Source organism: Nilaparvata lugens, chromosome X (genome assembly GCF_014356525.2).
Source record: "Nilaparvata lugens isolate BPH chromosome X, ASM1435652v1, whole genome shotgun sequence".
Taxonomy (NCBI): domain Eukaryota; kingdom Metazoa; phylum Arthropoda; class Insecta; order Hemiptera; family Delphacidae; genus Nilaparvata; species Nilaparvata lugens.
In genome coordinates, this window is record NC_052518.1 from 85,284,730 (window position 1) to 85,304,081 (window position 19,352).

The window sequence follows — 19,352 nt, forward strand, 5'->3', positions numbered from 1 at the left end:
TGGAAATCTTTTGGATAAGATCTTGAGTAAATTTTTGTCTCTTGAAAATAGTAGATAATTTTATTAAAATAAAAATGACTTTTGCAAATACAATCAAATATAAAACAAGGTAGATAACATTCTGATACTAAAGAAAAGATATAACTAATAAACTAAAGAAAATATAGGTTCAATAATTCTGGGAATGGAGTTACGACTCAAAACATTAGTTAAAGGCCTCATTTCTTAATAAATATTTTAATTTTTATGTTGTTATTTACTATCAAATTGAATTTTACCTTCTTCAAGCTTATTTTTTATAAATCTGGTATGCTCCTCTTGATTTCTTATGACGATTTTCAATATAACATTTATGTGTTTCTATTCAATTCTGTTCTATTATACCATGTCGAGATTCTTTGGTAATGTACTTCAGTCAATTCCCAATACTCACAAGGGACAAAGGGAAAACTAGCTGCCGTGTGACTAATGTTGTAGTATGACGTTACATCTTGAAATTCGTTTTATTGGGGTTCTTAACGAGGTTCCACTGTGCAGCCAACAGCCATGCACACTACACATACTAAAGAGGCTGAGTTTGTTTAGTCTGTTCTCAGTTCACAATTTGAATGTGAGATTTTGATTTGCTAGTAGCTAATCAAATAAATGTCGCCAGGCAGAGTTGATCAGTGAGTTATGTGCTCAGATTGTGTCTCACTTGCCTGACAACGCATCGCGGTTCGCACCGGCCTACTTCAAGCTTCAAGCTACTCATTCGCACACAGCGCGAGTGACCTTGCTGCAAAACTTGGGTCGAGCATTAAAATTCCTTGAAAGTTGGCATTAAGAAATAATGTTTGCGGCATTAAAGGCACAGAAAAAAGGCAAATAAAAAATTATCCAAGAAACGAATGGAGTTTATAGTCGTGGCGGTGTTCACATGCTTGCGCAACTGTAAGCCGTTGTTATAGGGTCCATAACACACTGAGCACTTGAACTCTAGTTAACTGCCCTCACCCCTCAACTTCCATTGTTGTCATCGTAAAGAACATGCTTGTGGTTACACATGCATTAGCTTTAACTTAGTTTAATGTCGCTTTGTGCTTCGATTTATTGCATAGATACAAGAAAGCCAATTTATAAATTCGTTTGTAATAGTTTAGGTGAGAATTTCACGGAGATTAAACTTGCTGTGCAATTCAGGGACTCATTGCAGCTTAGAACAGAACAGAAAACTATCAAGTATTGAGTTTATAGCTGCAAAGGATCCCCCAGACGTTAAACCAAGAGATCAGTTTAGGAACATGACTAGTCATAATATCACAATAAATTTCATTTCGTAATTAGAAATAAAATTATGGCATACGGCTCCAGGTTATGAATTGGATAATATAAAACGAATTAATGATTCAAAATAATGAGTTATCCAATATTTTTTTAATTAATTCCAAAAGTTGAAATCAGTAATAATTCATGATCGACGTTCAAATAAGTCATGATTTGATTTATTTTCTTGTTTATTTTGGAATTCATCGTATTTTGTATTGTTGTTATTTGTGATTTTGATTTGATTTGATTTGAGTACTTTATTTATGTAGATTACAATATATACTGGCTTATACACTTGTATACAATAGCTTATAATACAGCAAAGTTATAGATGAATTTACATAATATAGACTAAGAAAATAGCTATTGAACTGTATATTATATGAAAAAGCAATTTGTAATATAATAACTATAGATAATAATCATATTGTTATGCATCTACATAAATTGGCGGAGCTTTGGACATATCAATGTCCATTCTTTGGGAAGAATATTAAAAATATCCTCCCCACTAACTCTCTACCAAAAACCCTGTGAGGGAGACACATAAGGGGTTACCTGTTGTCTCCATAAATAAATAAATAAATTCTCTATTTTATGATAAAATTATTTTAAAAAGAATGCTCATCATTCATAGTTTTTCGAATTGGTACTCGTTAGTGTCTTCTGCACAATAAAAGCCTAAACTGAATTGAATCAGGTGGTGGTCTAATCTAAAAATGAATCGCATTACATCTGACCTCATTCCAAATCACTTTCTCATGGATAATAAGATCAGCGGAAAAATTAAACTGGATATAAAAAACTGGACATACAGTAATTTCTTCTTCCATTTAGATATATGACTCGAGATTTCTGCTCCAGCATTTTTTTTTTTTTCATTAGTTTTTTTTCATTTTTCAGTGGACTCGCTTACCTTTATTTCAAGTACCTATTCCTCTGTTTTTCTTCCTTCCCCCCATTTCTCCCTTCCTTTTTTCCTCATTACTTCTCTTCTCTTCTTTGCCTGCCTATTACATGGGAAACCATAGTTGGCTAGGTATCTTCCTCTCTTTTTTTTCTCTTCTCCAACACACCCAAACACTAAGCCCATGGTTTTTTATATTTGTAACATTTTATCGTGTTTTATTTGTTTCGTAATCTTTGTAATTTTGTTTTGTCTTGTTTTTTGTGTGTTTTTAATAAATTGAATTGAAATTGAAAAATTGAATTGAATTAGAGGAAGCTAAACTTCTCATCAATTTTATCCAGTTCAAGCTGAGATTCACTTAAAAACGGCACTGTGAATCGATCCCTAGTTTAGTGATAACAGAAAAGAAGCTGGATATTTAAATTTTATCATTTGACAAGATTAGACGAAATGCTGATCAGCCAATGAGAAAGCTTTATGGGCGTGGACTTGTGCCAAGCAACTGAAGTGTATTTTCTCGTGATGGATCTCTTAGCAGGCGTTGAAATTTTCATCCACCAACAGAATCGGTGAGGGGCTTTCCATCAGATCGCTTAGTTACCCATTTACCATAAGACACTTCAGTTACTTACATGAGTAGCTTGCTTTCTATTGAAATTCAATTTTAGTAAAAAGTAAATTCGTATGGCTTTTGTTGGTGGGGAGTCCCTTGCGGGAAGGTCCCACCGCCTGAATATATAATTTGAGCCGTCAATGGGCCTTACGACTGTCATACTTCAGCCGGGACCGACAATTAACGTGTCCATCCGATAACACGGGAGTGATCTGGTTAAAAAACTTTTGGTTGTGAGTGGGTTCGAACCCGGGATCTCTATGCTGCTACGCAAGCACTCTATCCACTAGACCACGGATCAATTTTAGTAAATCGGTGTTACAAAAGGTGATTGGCGAATATTCTTTAAATTGTGCAACATTGATGAATTTTCTTATTTGAAGAACTAAATAATTTCAAGCTCAGTTGAAGTTCGTCCGGGTGAAATTTATCACCTATCGTCACACACGCTTGATTCTTGCAATCATTGAGGAATCATTCCTGATTTTGATCATATCATGATCCTCCTTGACATGATCGCATGCGTTCTCTCGTACTTCAAACTTTCGTGCTCGTAAACTTTGATTGAAGCTCTGTTGATTTGTCGTGCAAATATCGTGTCAGATGATTTATAATTTTTCGAACTAATTAACAAGTTTATCAATATTTTATTTAACGAGTTTTGATGAAACAGATCTAAGTGAATGGATATGATAAATATGACGTAGTAGTGCTTTTTGTGTTGTAGTATGTAATCAGCTAGGTTTCCTGCTACAAGTGTAGGCTTCAAGTACAAAGGACAGAAAGTTGGGCATATTTTTGGTGGAGATTACGACTGCAGTGACGAAAGATGGTCGACTATTGGCTGAGATAAGCTAGGAACCCACTATTTAGCTGTAAAGGGCCGCACCTCTGTTTGGTTAGTGATGTAGAGTTATTGTGATGACTTCATGATTTTATGACGCGGGTTCTTTGGAGAGCCGAAACAGGTTTTCACCAACCCAACTTCGCCTAGCTACATACATTTAGTTCCATAATAAGTTTGTTGAGATCACTCGCATTCCCTGATACATGATTTTTTTATTTAATTGTTGTTCGGTTATTTATTGCGAGGTATTCGTTAATGTTGTATTTTTACCGTTCATATATCTGTTATTACGCTGTAGACTGTCTATAAGGAAATCCGGGCTAGTCTGCTCAAGTGTGCATGAGATCATGTTAATTTTTTGGCTGTTTTGTTGTGTAGCCACATATATCACTTTGTCGATGTTGTTTTTCAGACTACATTAGCTGTGATGAAAAATAATGAGAGAGCATTCAAGTGGAACAGTATGATCATTCAGGCCTTGGATTCATTTTATTTATTTATTTATTCAATCATGTATAATGACACCTTAGGAATATCACAATAGTTACCAAATCTGCACCTTTTCCATTCTGACAAACACTCCAAACGTAGATTATGCTCCATATTTTCGAATAATAAATTTACAAATCTAAAACAGGTTCAAAAAATTCTGAATTTGAAGTAAATGGTCTGAAGAAAATAACATCTACACCAATTCATTCAATATTTTAATAAATATTCTAATATTTTGAACTGACTGAAAACTTTTAAATCGAGAAAACCCACAATCGCTTTTTGAAATTTTTTACTGCTGATAGTATAGACTATAGAGTAAATACGAGTTCATTATAGGCTAATGAAATATTTACTGAGAGATAGGCTGATAATCTATCAATATCTACCTGACATTCTATCAGAAACTTTTTCAGGTAAATTTTCACCAATTAGGCTAGTTTCGCTAGTCTTAACCGCCCGTGAGGATAATCTCATTGACCATATAGAGGAGTTCCATATGGGGAGGTACTATTGATAACAAAACAATAATACTCTCATAACAGCCATTTTCGATTCGTCAAACTCCTGAGAACTGGTAACATTTTGATCGTATATTGCAATATTGTTTTTGAAATCCTTATACAGTACATACCTATAATCGAAATACAATTGCATACCTTTTCTAAACTTGCTTAGTATATTGCTATATTGCTAGACGCAAGAGTATACGTATAGCGTGTTACATAAGGGGTATTCACGCTCTTGTGTTAACCAGCTACACTGTTATTATTGCTAAGTCAATGCTTTAGTAGTACATTATAATAAAATGTAGCAACTGATTCAAATAGCAAATAACTAGACTTAGCTGGCTACCTCAAAGATCGTGAATACCCCTATTCTTCTCTCTTTGGCTTCAATTGAACAAGTACAAGTAATTTTAATTTTTCTCCAGGATTTTCTGAGGGAAAGTGATGGCAAATGAATGAGTGGTGTTTGATCTCCTACATATATATGAATACTTTTCAGCTTCACACGAAAATAAATGCAATCGTATAATAACATATTCCTCCAATGTACTGAGTTCAGGCTCACGTCTTGAATGATTTTTTTTTTAAATTTATATAAACCTAGGTATAATCATCAAATAATAACTTAGTAACTCACTGTACAACTAATTTTTGAAGGTCAGAAACTATAAGGTCATATACGGAACTTCTGAGACAAATCTTTTTTAAGATATCATGACTCATTGATATAGTGTTGAAAAGCAATACTAATCGTACTCCAAGAACTTGCTATCTCTTGCAATTACGTTAGTTACGAAGTAGATATTTCGCGTTACTCTTTTTCTATTTTTAGCCTTGACTGAGACCACGATAGTCGTATAGTAAATTGAATACATAAGATTGGCATTTTTGTTCAATAAGCAAAACTTACTCGCTTTAAATTGTGCAGAACTCTAAAGGGACGATAATTGGTGTTTTTTAAAACTGATAATTTGTTTTCCAAAGTTTTTCCATTTCAAATTCCATATTATAATATATTTAAAATATAAAATTAAAATATATTTTTATGTATTTTTACTGCGTTTTATAATATGCAGTGATATATCATAGACGAAATGAAGGAAAAGAAATCAGGGAAGGGAAAGATTACGGCAAGTTGAAAAATAAATTATCATAAATATAAAATATAAAGGAACGATAATTGAAACCCAGAAAATAAAAATAGGTGAAGATAAAATGGAGTAATTTTGGTTAGTAGTTATTATTATGAAAAACGCTCCATTTCTATCATGAAAATGCTTATTTGTCTAAATCTAGACTATTATTGTGAAATAATTAATTCCAAATTGAAATAAAATAAATCCATCTTGTTCATCATCTCCAAAAATAATAATTACTCATTTTTGACAGTTTTTAAAATTATTGTAAAGTGAATTTCAAAACTTGGAGAATGAAGTATACGAACAGTATGATAATATTGGGTTATGCTCAGTATGATCAGAGATAATTCAGTACTTTATCTCCTTTTTTCCTTACTCTTCTTCTTTCTTCCTTTATCTCTGGTATGATATAATTGTAATGATCATACCTGCTATCATGATGTCAATTGAATTATATTCTTTATCTGCTCTTGAACTATGTGAAGCATCAAATTAAACTTCGTATGATAAGCTCTTGTAAGTACAGTGCCACTCACTGAATTAACATTTTCCTTAATCATTGAATAAGGCCCTTGACACCTACCATCCATTCACCAGTGAGAGTTAGTTGGCTGCATCAAAACAGAGTTGTAAAACAGTGTTCAGGAACACCTCAACTGTTACATTGAAAGACAATATGAAAATTAACTGTGATCAACGAGTGTCTTTGCCTGTGCTGAACTTTGACCCTATCCATTTCACTGAAGGCCACTAGTACATTCTGTTAATTGGATAATTCACTTCCATCACTCCAATTATCTTTTCATCTTTTAACCGGTTACTGTACAGTAGCTTGGAGCAACACACTTTCAACCAAAATCCAAGCATTTACTGTTGTTGAAAGAGAAGTTATATTCTCGAGAAAGGACGACTCACGACTTCTCAATTATTCTTTTAAGGTAGTGTCTGGTATGTGAACTTGAATTTATGAAGTTTTGAGTAGCAGTAGCGGTTCTAGTTGGCTGAAGCTCCTACACTAATTTTCATTTCAGAAAAATGATAGGATTTCTATTGAAGAGAGTGGAGTAAGTAAGTAATGAGAAATGAGTACGGATATTAAAGCTCATTCACCACTCAATAATCTCAGTAGATTATAATTTATATTGGAGAATTATTAACTAATACTAGTTTGATATGAAATGCCGAGTCCTAGAAATTCAGGGAGCTATTGATTTATAAAAATACAGAAATCATTTAAATTGACGATGAAATATAGAGTGCTGAAAACTTTGGGAGTAATTATGTTCGAAAGCCACGGATTATCGATTTCATTTTATGTTTTGCAACCATAATTATTGTTCTCCTTGTCTATCTTTCTCCTTCAATTGATTACTATCTTCAATATTCTCTTACTAGTTTATGAACTAGATTGTGAATTATTTACATTGTCTCTTTGTTTTTGTGTTTCTCATTTACTTACATTGTCTCTTGTGACATCTTGCTATTCACTCCACTTCTTCTCTGGGTCTTATGCTTCAACAAAATTTGCAAAAATCTCTGTAATTTTTCCCTCTTTGCCACTTAACTTCACCAGATCTCCATAGAACATAGGTAGATGTGTCTGAACTGTACCTTCTTTTATTATACTCCCAATGCCTTCTATAACTTCTAGGGATAAATTCTTAATCGTTAGAAAGCCAGAATTTGATAAACCTACTCGCAAATTACTTGAGTAGGACTGATTTATCATTCGTCTATTTAAACAAAATTCATCAAGTTAGAAATTTTACTTTGCGACAAATATTTTCACGATGTAAACGAAATATCAAATGGACAGGAAAACTCTGCAACTTTTATTTCTCTGTCATTTCTTTTTATATGTTCTATACTTATTTTTCACCTGTTTTCTATTGAATTATCTCCACATTTTATTGATATATCACAGTAAATATATATTAAAATTCAATTTCAACGCTATAAATAGAAACACTTTTTGTTGTAGAAGACACTCTGACCTTTCATTTGAAATCTTGAAATAATTGTAAACATTTAATAGTATTTTGTTTCTTTTTTTAACGCTGCCATTTCTGAAACGAAGCATTGGAAGTATGTCAAGGTATGTTGAATCAATCAATGTCAATCAAACTATTTATTGATGTCAATTTTACAAATTCCCCTCACAAGATTAGTTGAGACTTTTTTAAAACTGGTACTTAGTTTAGATATTTTCTCAATTCCCTCTATCAAGGGGGTTAACTTCAATCTCAAACGAAAATCTGTGTGAGTAGTTTCCTTTTTAATTATCAATTAATGATTTTTCACATTGATAATGGGAATCAATGATATGCTCGAATGACAGAGTATTAAACTGGAATACAGCTTAAGACAGTGAATTTTACAAATGAATTCGAAAGTAATTCCCACGATTTGTGAACATTTTTGAAAATATAAAGTTATGCATTTACAAATCAGAAATAATCGATCATCAGAAAACAGCTCCAATAATTTGCACCGATAAAAAATGCAGAACCTCCACTGCATTTACATATTTACAACCGGGTATTTGAGAACCTATATGTGAATGTCGTGTTATTTTCGAACGTGTCAAAGTAGCCTATTAATAAATAATCACCTTCAAAGCCTGTTATTAGAGTACTGTAACTCATTTTATATAGCATGCTATCTATATTTTTGTATTTCAAAATATTTTCAAAAATCATTCGATAAGAAAGTTTATTTTTATTCTCCATAGTACATGTAGATGATTCAAAATAATATTCTAGTAGTCAATAATAATTTCATCCACCGTTTTGCCTAAAATATGTGAAAATATATTTTGTAAATTTTTGGAATGATCTAAGATCAATTTCACTGAAAGATTTTCAAATTATCTTCTCTTCAACAATTTTCCAAGTTTTTTTTTTATTCACATACTTCTCTACGGTACTGATTTGATTTCATAAGGAACTGTATTATTTTTCATAAATATCATGGTAATCATCCACAAATGCTAAGACGATTTGAATGGGGTTCTTATCCATCGTTTATAGGGTAGGATTTAAAAGATCCTACAAGAGTTTTCTAAATTTATACAATATACCTCATGCGAGAATAAAGCTCTGAATTATTTAAATTTCATTAATACAAGCGTTAGCTTTTTGTAATGAAACGCTGTTTCACCAGCTACTATACTTGGCTGCAGTTCAAGAAACTGATCTGGGGCTCTAGTTCGAAATCAATATTTTTTACTCTCTCCCTCTAGTACTACAAACCACATGACACATACTGCTCCTTTACTGTATTGTCCTGAATTTCCCCACAGAAATTGCTAAACGTACTTTCAAGCTCCAATTTTCCAAAATCTTCGAAATATGAGTGTTTTCTTAAGCTCAAATCACACTGGCCCGACTAAAATGGTACGACTCTAGTCGAGGAGACTCTAGTCTCTCGACCTTACGACTTTTTCGCGCATTGTCGCTACTTCAGTTCCATTCTACTCCATTTCTAACCTTACTTTGTTGAAACTATTTTAATTTCAATTATTATTATTGTTTCATCTAAATTGATGAAACATCACTTTCATCAATCTCACCTTTATTAAAAAATGTTACTATGCAACTCAAGTCGAGGTTCGACCAACATGTCGAGTTGACGCTCGACACTCGACTCAGTCTCACAGTCGCGAGGTAGCGGAGACTAGAGTCGACTGGTCTGAATTTTGCCATTTGAAAACACATGCTGCGTCGAGAAGAGACTAGAATCGCAGTCTCTTCTCGACTTGATTCGCGTAAGTGTGAGTTGAGCCTGAGTAGTTGTTTCAAATATGTGTTACTCGTAACATTTTTAGACATTAGGCTTCAAAGCCAGTCTCACATCTACGAGACCATACAGGCATATAACGTAGTTTGTCAGACAAAAAGTGTTTCCGAATATTTTTTGCTGGGCATATTTAAAATCTTTCATGTATTGGCTGCACCGTTACGTCACAGTTATATTTATATCCAACTAATTTTAAGTAATACACCTATCACTATCTGCTATCTCTATAGTAGGATTTCATTCATACTGTCAGCATTCCTTATAAATAACACCTATGTTTCTCAATCAACCAGTGCTGATAGTTTAAAGTGAATCATACTCTAGCATGGAAGTCTCTGTCGAGTATCGGTAGATTAGAATGAGTTACATAGATTATGTTGGATCACGTTTTCATAAACATTATAAAAAACTTATGCAAAGGACGTGTTTTACTGAGGATGATGCTCTTATGAACCATGTGCTTGTGCGTGGCCAATGGGAGGGATGATGAGTAAATAAATAAATGATGATGAGAGGTGAATCTACATTTTATTCCAAGTTTCAAGTATTATTGTTTATATCAGTAAAAAAGACAAATACAAAACATCCTATCATAGATACCTATAACTAACAATTTAAAGATACTACTTCTAAAAGGTTAATTTGACACTATATTATAATGTATCATTAATAAAGTAGAAATTAACTTTAAACTTATAAGTACACTACTCATATTAAAATTGTCGAATGATGTAACTGATGATGATAATGAACCTCAACATGTTATGTGAGAACTGATTTGGGTTCCGATCCACCGGCAAGCGGCCTCCCTCGCTTATCTGTGTAATTTGACTGATTCTTTCTGCGAAGATAACGGTGACACCGTATTTGAGGTTTTCTCAAATGAACGCAAAACATAATAATATAATTATTATTTCTAAATGAAAACAGATCTTTGTTGGGTTTATGTTAACTGTTTCATTTTTCATATAAACATTTCCTAATACAATACCAATCTACAATTTCTCACTTTAGGAACTTAGGTTTGTTCTTTCAAAATGTATTCAATACAAACCTTTTAAATATTCCACTAGAATAATTTGAAATTGTGTGGCATCTCTCTAACCAATGGTATCCCAATTTAAAAACAATTTCACAAATTTATCCAATTGTTTAACTACTTTTGGTTGATTCAAACTTGCTTTCTTCCCCCTTGATTGTAGAATTTAGACATCTCAAATCCCTCTATTATAATTATGAAGTGGAGAATGTAGACCTTCTATTTCCCTATCTTCACCATCATAGTCAGTAGCGCAGTATCGTTCTTGTTTCAGACCTATACGTGTCTTCATGTGTGTGTGGACTCAGGCAGCGGTTCCTGTTGCCCACATGTCGTAAGTTATGACAATTCCTTCTAGTTTCGTGTTGTCTTATTTTATTTTGTTGATTTCATGTTTTGTGTTGTCTTTCCATTCCCAGTTCAAACATTGTTCTACCTTCTTTCATGTTGTAGAGTTTTACGTTGAACTATATCATGCTGCTTGTTGTCTCATTATTTTCCTTTGTTATATCAAATTTCTGTGTGTGTTTTCACTGTAATTTGCTTTGATTTTGATTACAACCTTAGTTAGCGCTTTTGTAAACATTAATTAGGATCAGTATTGTAATGTATTGAGAAAATCATATGTTAATTGGAACGTTGTTATGGATTTAGAATAAATAGTTATTGATCAAGTTAATTATGTATTTTCTTGTATTTAAGTATTTGGGATTTGTATTTACTTGAATACAGGAAAATACGCTAATTAACTTGATGTCATTAGGCCAGATCAAGAACTGAACTATTTATTCTAAATCCACAGGAACGTTTCAATCAACATATGATTTTCTCTATACATTACAGGTATCTTCGTTTCGCACCATTATGTTTTGAAATGAAGATTTCTGTATTTGCAAGTTCGTATAGTTTATTCTCAATAATTACACCTCACTTTAGATGAAGCTCCAGCAAACTAACCAATACAATTCTCGCTTAGTGTTTTGAATGAGAATTTTCGCAATACATCTTATGTAATTATCCAGTATAGTAGTTTGATAATGACGAATACTTTGGTCTTTTCATTTTTCTACTTTGTTAGTTGTGTAGAACCCTAGTATCTTGATTTTAAATTTTATCCCATTAGTTTCTCGAACCCAAATTTAGTTGAAAGATTGATCGATGAATAGATAAGTGCTTATCGTGGAACATAGTATAGAAATATTTTTACTAGATACTAAAGAAGTAAATAATAAGCAAACACCATCCATTTCAAGAACGTTCAAGTATGTAATCAAATACATAGATGATTAATTGAAAGATGCAGGACTTCAAGGGCGAAGCAAGAAAATTAGTTAAAAACTAGGAAAATGAAGTTAATATGGTTAATCAGAAGACTTGTTATAAAGAAGTAATAATAATAGGGGTTGTAAATGATGGCCCTTTATAGAACTTTTAATGATTTTGTTGATCGAAATACGTTTTCTGCTCATTTGAAGTAGAAATTTATCATAGCAGTTCGTAATGAAAATATAATTTTGGACGATATTTGTGTGGAATACAGTTTGTTCATTGTATTTTTGTATTAGATATAGATTCAAGCTGTATCCTAGTATCTCTTGTGATTGCTAAAATTATTTCCAGTTCTTTCTGAGAACTCTTGTAGGCAGTGACACATGTCTACTGCTGTGCTGAATAAATAAATTCATGATATGATAGATATATTGTGGCTTTCCTCGTTTTGTCAGAAGACAACTGATCAGAATACGTAATTATATTGCAGACTCTCATTCCTACCACAATATTTATACGTTATCACAAAGGCCTGATCATAAATCTTGAATGAGTACAGTTACAAATTGTTTGCTGCCTATACGAAAGAATAGCTGTCTGGTTGGGAACATTTCTGAATTACTAATTCTAATATTAGTCGCCCACGCATTCTCTCTACTTGGCAAAGTAGCTACTGGGTAAGTTGAGGTTAGACAGCACTGACCTATTATACAAGTCAGCCAGCACACACAATTACTGGAAGCAGTTACCGTATACTATAACACCATATACCTATTTATAAAGAAGCCATATACCTGATGCATCTCATTCACCTAGATGTACCTTATTTTGCAACCCCCATTAAAGCTCTACTAAATTATCAGCCCATAAGTTCAAGGTTATTTGAATGGCTGCGATTTTTATATAGACGTAACAACTCATTCATGAATGCCAAACCTCTATTTTTACCTCACTCGTTTGCACAATGAATGCAGACTTTTTTACAATTCCTGGCATGAGTTCATTGATAGGATTTAGTATACAATACACGATATAGTATTTCTAGAATACGGGAATTTTAGTGTACAAGGACATCCAAATCGTGTATTAATTGAATTGTAGTGTACTGGTATTAAAGAACTAGTCTCTCACTCAAAGGTCAGGTGACTGATGGACAATTTTAATCTATCATAGAAGTTTGAGATTTTCAAATGATTATTTAGCTAAAAAACCTTAGGCTAGCTACACACACATCGATTCTTGTTCTACGGTTTTTTGCCGTCCTTATAAATTCTATTAGATTAAACAGATGATTTCAAACATATGTTTGTCAAGTTCCGTTTAATCTGATAGAATTCATAAGTCGGCAAAATATCATACGAACAAAAATCGAAGTGTGTGTTTAAGCCCTTAGTCTTTTAAAGAATAACTGTATTTTATCCAAATTATAATCCATTTTTAGAAAAGTAATAATATATCATTCCAATAATTCAAAATAAAAAATGGTTATTTACATCACAAATGATTAACACACCATCAAAATGTATTAATATTGATTTATTTCTGGACTATTTATGAATTGATATCAAAGATCTCCTAACATAAAGAACTTGATGAAGAATTAGATCATCTAATTCAAATAATAATAATAAATTAAGCAATAATACTTTGCATGACATCGCTGGTAAGAAGTTTCCTCAATTCACCAAGATAGAAATGGTGTCATTTTGCTAAATAAGCCAATGACATCTTATTATGAGAAAATGGAGATAAATCAAAGATAAGTAATAATAATTGTATTGATTGATATAAGATTTTCTCAATTATCAGAAATATAATAAATATTCGGAGGAATCATAAAAGCGACACATAGCTTGTGTGTTTTCTAGTTTTTTGTAAAAACTAGAGAACTGAAAAATATCAGCATGTCCTGACTGAATGTCTATTCCTTTGAATGAATAGTTTGCTTGTGCGAGGGGGAGTAAGTTCAATGTTATCTCTCAAGTAATAAATTACTGTATTCGAAATTCATCGGATCTTTCTGGACCTCCATTATTGTGTTTATAGTCGGATGTGCCTATCGGAGACACTAGCACTTATTTTTATGATTGTCGAGATGATTATGATTCTAGCACTTATTTTTTATGATTGTCGAGATGAATAGACTCTCACTTATCAGCTTTATAGTTTGAAGCAGTGTTGGATCCAGTCTCGACTCTCAGTCCATTATTGAAGTTTGATTAAGAAGACCATAAATAATGAATAACGTGATGCAGAGTTTGTCCAGTAGTGATGTATGATGAGCTTCCCGTTGAGTAATTGGGACAGCGCAGTGCTAGTGCTCAAGTACAACTTATCACAAGAGCGTGCAACTTAGCCACATTTGCAAAACCAAAGTTGACAATTGTCCATGCAAATTACGTGTTCAAAACAATGCCAAACTTCTGCCAAAGCATGCTTCACTTCAGTCATGATTTCATCCTTTAACGGTTATCGCTTCCATTTAGTTCAAGCTGGAATATTCATTTGACATGGGCTTTCATGACTACTGCAATAATTAAAATTGATAAATTACGTTTAACACAGTGAAAAAAATCGTTATTCATTGTAGGCAATGTTTCCTTATGGAAAACAGTGGATTGCTGCTCTACCGGTACTATTCAATGTATTTTTTATTTGTTAATTAATTCATGCATGGACAAAATATCAAAATGATTTGGAGAGTGAGAACAAACTCAACCTAAAAATATCCCCAACCAAACGTGGATCAACAACTAATTCGGAATAAGATTATGTCTTTTGTCTTTTTTCACGATTGAAACCAGTACCTATCTATTTTGGAGAAATTATACTGTTATATGATAAGAGAAATATGAAATTTCATCTGAATTAGTTAGTTGAATTTTTCTTCCTATACAGATGATACTTTGCGTGTAATGTTATTTGTAATACTCACTTTTCCTTATAGGAATACTACAATTATTGAAGTTAAATAAAAAACCTCATGTACCCTTTTTCGATGTTTTATAAATTAAAAACGTTTCCGCTAATATTATAGCCATTTTCAATTACTCTATTTATTACTGTGTGTAATATATTTGTATGTTTTGTGTGTTATGATTCATACTAGCCAGTGATTTTCTTCTTTGATTTACTATATTTTGTAAGCATACTAGTAAATCTTATTTAATTTTTCAGGCCAACAGACATGTCAACGATCTTTTTCTCGATCTTCAAGATGGACACAATCTCATCTCATTGTTGGAAGTGCTCTCTGGAGAACACCTGGTCAGTACAAAAATTATAATTCGGCATTCCAAACTTTAATCGATTCAAAATATGAATAAGTTGAATTAAGAGAATGTGTGCCAGAACTCAGAACAAAAAAATGGTTTCTCGCATACAATCAGCTGTTCAATTCAATTCAGCTATTTTTTTCAAATGCTTCTCTCACCAAGAAGTAGTTCATGCAAAATGCTCTTATTTTAAATTCTTAATTATTATTTATTAGAATTCTTGACATTAAGATTGTATTACTGTATCTAATTGTTGTCATTGTACTTTTAGAAAAAAAAGATCGGTTGAAAAATCAAGAATGCCCTCAGATCGGATTTACACTGTCATTCCGGGATTAACTCTTTATTTCAGTTTGATTTTAAGCTGTAGTATTTATAGATTATCTCTCCACCGATGTTCCAAGTCCATTTTCATGTACGTATTATTCAAGTTGATAGTCTTATTAATGTTCAAGATTAAAAGAAAAATAGTCGTTATATTGAAATATGAACTTGGTCTGAATTTTTAAATGTTGTAGACGTCGAGTCTTATTTTGTAGACGATTGATGTAGGTCATTTTTCTTTCATGAATGTTGGCACTGAAAGCTAGCTCATTGCTAGGCGTCTCTTGACCAGACTATCCATTTAAAAAACAAATTGATTCAGATTTATATAGTTGGAAACGTTATACGTGGGCGCCTCCCGGCCTTTAATTGACAGTGCATCAAACGATATGGCCATAAATAATGCATGTAATTAGTTTGCTGGGGATTAATCAGGGGACTATTCAGCCTGGTCGAATGCCTTAATCAGATCAATGGAGCTGTAGAGTCGACAGATGTGTTCTTACTACTCACCCGAATCCTCCAACCTCTAACCTCCATCTATCTTCCAGGGCATCTGTCTTCATCATATTCAAATTTATTGCTTTAGAAAAATTGCATAGTTCATTTGTATTCTTTAGTAATGCGCTGCATTAATTCAGATAGGAGAGTCTTGATGACTTCTGACAAGTCAAATTATAAATTGAACGATTTATTTTAATTATGAAACTCTAATTTAATCCTGTATTTTCCAGTAATAACTATTACTTTACTAAATTTAGAGATTTTCCTCTGATTTTTTATAAAATCTCAAAAGTTTTCATGCATTTATCAATAGAAGAGGCTTCCAGATCTTGAAACTGAGAGATAAATATGTTTGAAGACCTCAGAGTTGATTGATCAGCCTCTAATCGTAAGTAGCTTGTTTTTTATACCTCATGAGACTTCTCATAAAATAAGTTATTATTTTTGATGAGGTGAAAGTACAAGAGCCTATCCAATTCCTTCAAAACTTCCATGATTAATTTTGATATAGAACGAGGATTAAACTTATAGAGCAGGAATCCCACTTCTGATTACAGCTACTCAAGCAGCATCTAAAATTATAGAGCTATTTTACTTTGTCATCTGAAACGTTTCATGTGTAATTTAAATTTGAAAAATTCATGATGCGAAGCATCATAAAAATAATTAGCTACACTGAAATAGCTTTTTCATTATTAAAATGCATTTCTACACAGGCATACTCACGCCGATGTTCATATATGTCACATAAATGTGTATTGAAGTGTGTGAAAGAAAACATGTAATTATCCTGAAATTCTATAAGATAGAAGTGCAGTAGTATGAACTACTGTACTATCATACTAGTTGATAGAATTGTTTTGTTCAATGATAAACTTGTGAGTGTAGCATATTACAATGTTATATTATTAATGTCTGTAATTTGTGATGACGAATATTCAACATCATTTTATTTTAATGCTGTTCCAAATTATTTGAATATTTTCATAACCATGTGCTTCAATCAAAATTTGTCAATCGCTTTTGTGATAAATTAATTCTATTTACCTGCATGCATCATAGAATAGATTTGAAAAATTACATGAGATTTTTTTGAAGTTCAAATTTCCATATCCTTCCTATAAAAATACATACTCTTATAAAATCATGAGATAAATATGGAGAAAATGAATAGAATCATATAAAATCAATAAAATAAAAAAAATGATAAAATCAAGAAAATAAATAATTATAGAATATCATATCTCACAAATATTTTGTTTTTCACAGCATCCATATATTATAAATATTGTTAAGCACAGTGGTCAAAATAGAGTTTGTGAAAAAATCACAAGAATATGAAGTGGAATTCTTATTGCACTCCTGATTTCTCCATCAACAACTGAATTTGGCGGCCTTGAATGATATTCGAATTGGTTTAAAGTTTGAATAATTTTTATCATCCATAGCCTCTCAATTCATTCAATAACAACATGTCATTTTAAAAAATATTGTTAAATTGAGGAATATTTAGTGTAAGCTGATTTAAAATTAAATTTGCTCCTAGTTGATGGATATACAATCGGAAATGAGCCAGTATTACAATAGACGAAATTACTTAATTTCAGATAATTTATTCTAAATAAATTGTTTCTGAGTGTTTTAGAGTTATTATACATTCTTTTCAATTTACAGATTTATGATATTCGACCGATTATCGTTATAAGTTCATCTGCCTGAAAGAATATAAATAGGTTTTCCTGTTTAATTGTGTTTTTAATTGAAAAAATGGTAAATTTTCATCGGATTCATCTTTAAATATTGATACAATTGTTTTTATAAGAATTTATTATGGAACAAATAGCAACAAAATTTGTTTCTACATTTTATCTTCGCTAATAAAATTATCATCCGATTACTTCATCAGTTAAGATTATTAATTCAATCCACACGAGTTTGGCAATATAGAAATCGAAGAGCTTAGGTTAACAGATATGTCTGAGACGTTATGTAGTGAAACGTTGGTCCCACACAAAATATGGTGTGCAAGGAAGCAGTTTGAATAGTTTTCAACTTCATCCAGCAATGAAAACCTATTTCTACCGGTTGTCCAACACCAGAGCACGTTGCGTGTTGGAAAGTTTAGGCACTTTGAAAGTTTAACTGGCAACTTTGTCGATCTCCAGACACGTTATAGTCAAATAATTCATCACAAAAACACGTGCTCAACACCTGTACATTGTTTCTTTACAAAATATGGATAAACAAAGGTTATTGTATTTAAATATTATTGGATTGGTACGTTTTGTAGCATTGAAATTATTAAATTTTAATATGAAATATTTTATCTGTTGCAGCCGAGAGAACGGGGGAAGATGCGTTTCCACATGTTGCAGAACGTGCAAATGGCGCTCGATTTTCTCAGGTACAAGAAGGTAAGTTGAAAATCTGGTTTCTCAATTCACTGATGGAATTAAAGTTTAAACTGTTGGTTGTTGAAGATCGATAAACAAAATGCAAGGAAAGTAGTGTGAGTTCCCTCCCACACCAGATGTGTTGTTATTATATGATCTGTTAGGTGATATGATAAGATCATGATTATCATAAGTCTATTGACAATCTTCCATGCCCATAAATTTATTGTCGAGCTGAGTAATATGTGAGTTCATGAATTACATTTTCAAAGTGTTGAGAGATTCAAAATCATTGGCAAGTGTACATATAACGATATTATTCATAGATAATTTACATGTGAAAGTATATGGGGCGGATGGTTTGCAATTTGGCTCATTAGAAGTGAAGAAACTTTATTTAGCTTGATTGAAGAAATTATTTCTTTTAAGGTTGACTGTCTTGAACAATATTCAATTCCGCAGATAGAAAAAAAAGATAGACTGAGGTGGTGAAACTGCCTTTTAAAAGTCACGTTTCATACTTCTGTCACAGTAGCCTACCGTAGGCCTATTTTCTACATTTAATCAACTAACAGTTAACCTAGTAATATGAATGTGTGGACAAATTTGTAGTTGCTCAGTTGTTATGAAAGTTCAGAATCATATTTCATTTCATAACGATATTTAAAGAATAAACACTGCTTACCAGATCATACAAGTAATATTATGTTTATGAAAATAACGTAAATCTTTATTTAAAAATGTGGCAATACATTGTGGTTTATTTCGTAGATTGCCAAGATTGACCATGTTAACTGATCTGAGAAAAAAATGTACTGCAATTTTCTTGAATTGGGGCATTGGCATATTTATGCAATGAAAACAAATATTTTAATAATTCTTGGGTTGCTGATGTGGTTCAAGCTTTTCCTGCTAGTTCAGCTGAAAAAAAT

General features: G+C 32.1%; 1 protein-coding gene across 1 annotated transcript in view; it reads left to right on the forward strand.

Annotated features, from left to right (window-relative positions):
• Positions 1–19,352, forward strand: part of LOC111045140 — a 192,677-nt gene that overhangs the window by 20,619 nt on the left and 152,706 nt on the right. The window contains exons 4-7 of the mRNA XM_039442087.1: positions 7,896–7,913; positions 10,930–10,989; positions 15,102–15,191; positions 18,364–18,441. Of these exons, the coding sequence (XP_039298021.1) occupies positions 7,896–7,913; positions 10,930–10,989; positions 15,102–15,191; positions 18,364–18,441 (246 nt within the window). The remainder of the gene's footprint in view (positions 1–7,895; positions 7,914–10,929; positions 10,990–15,101; positions 15,192–18,363; positions 18,442–19,352) is intronic.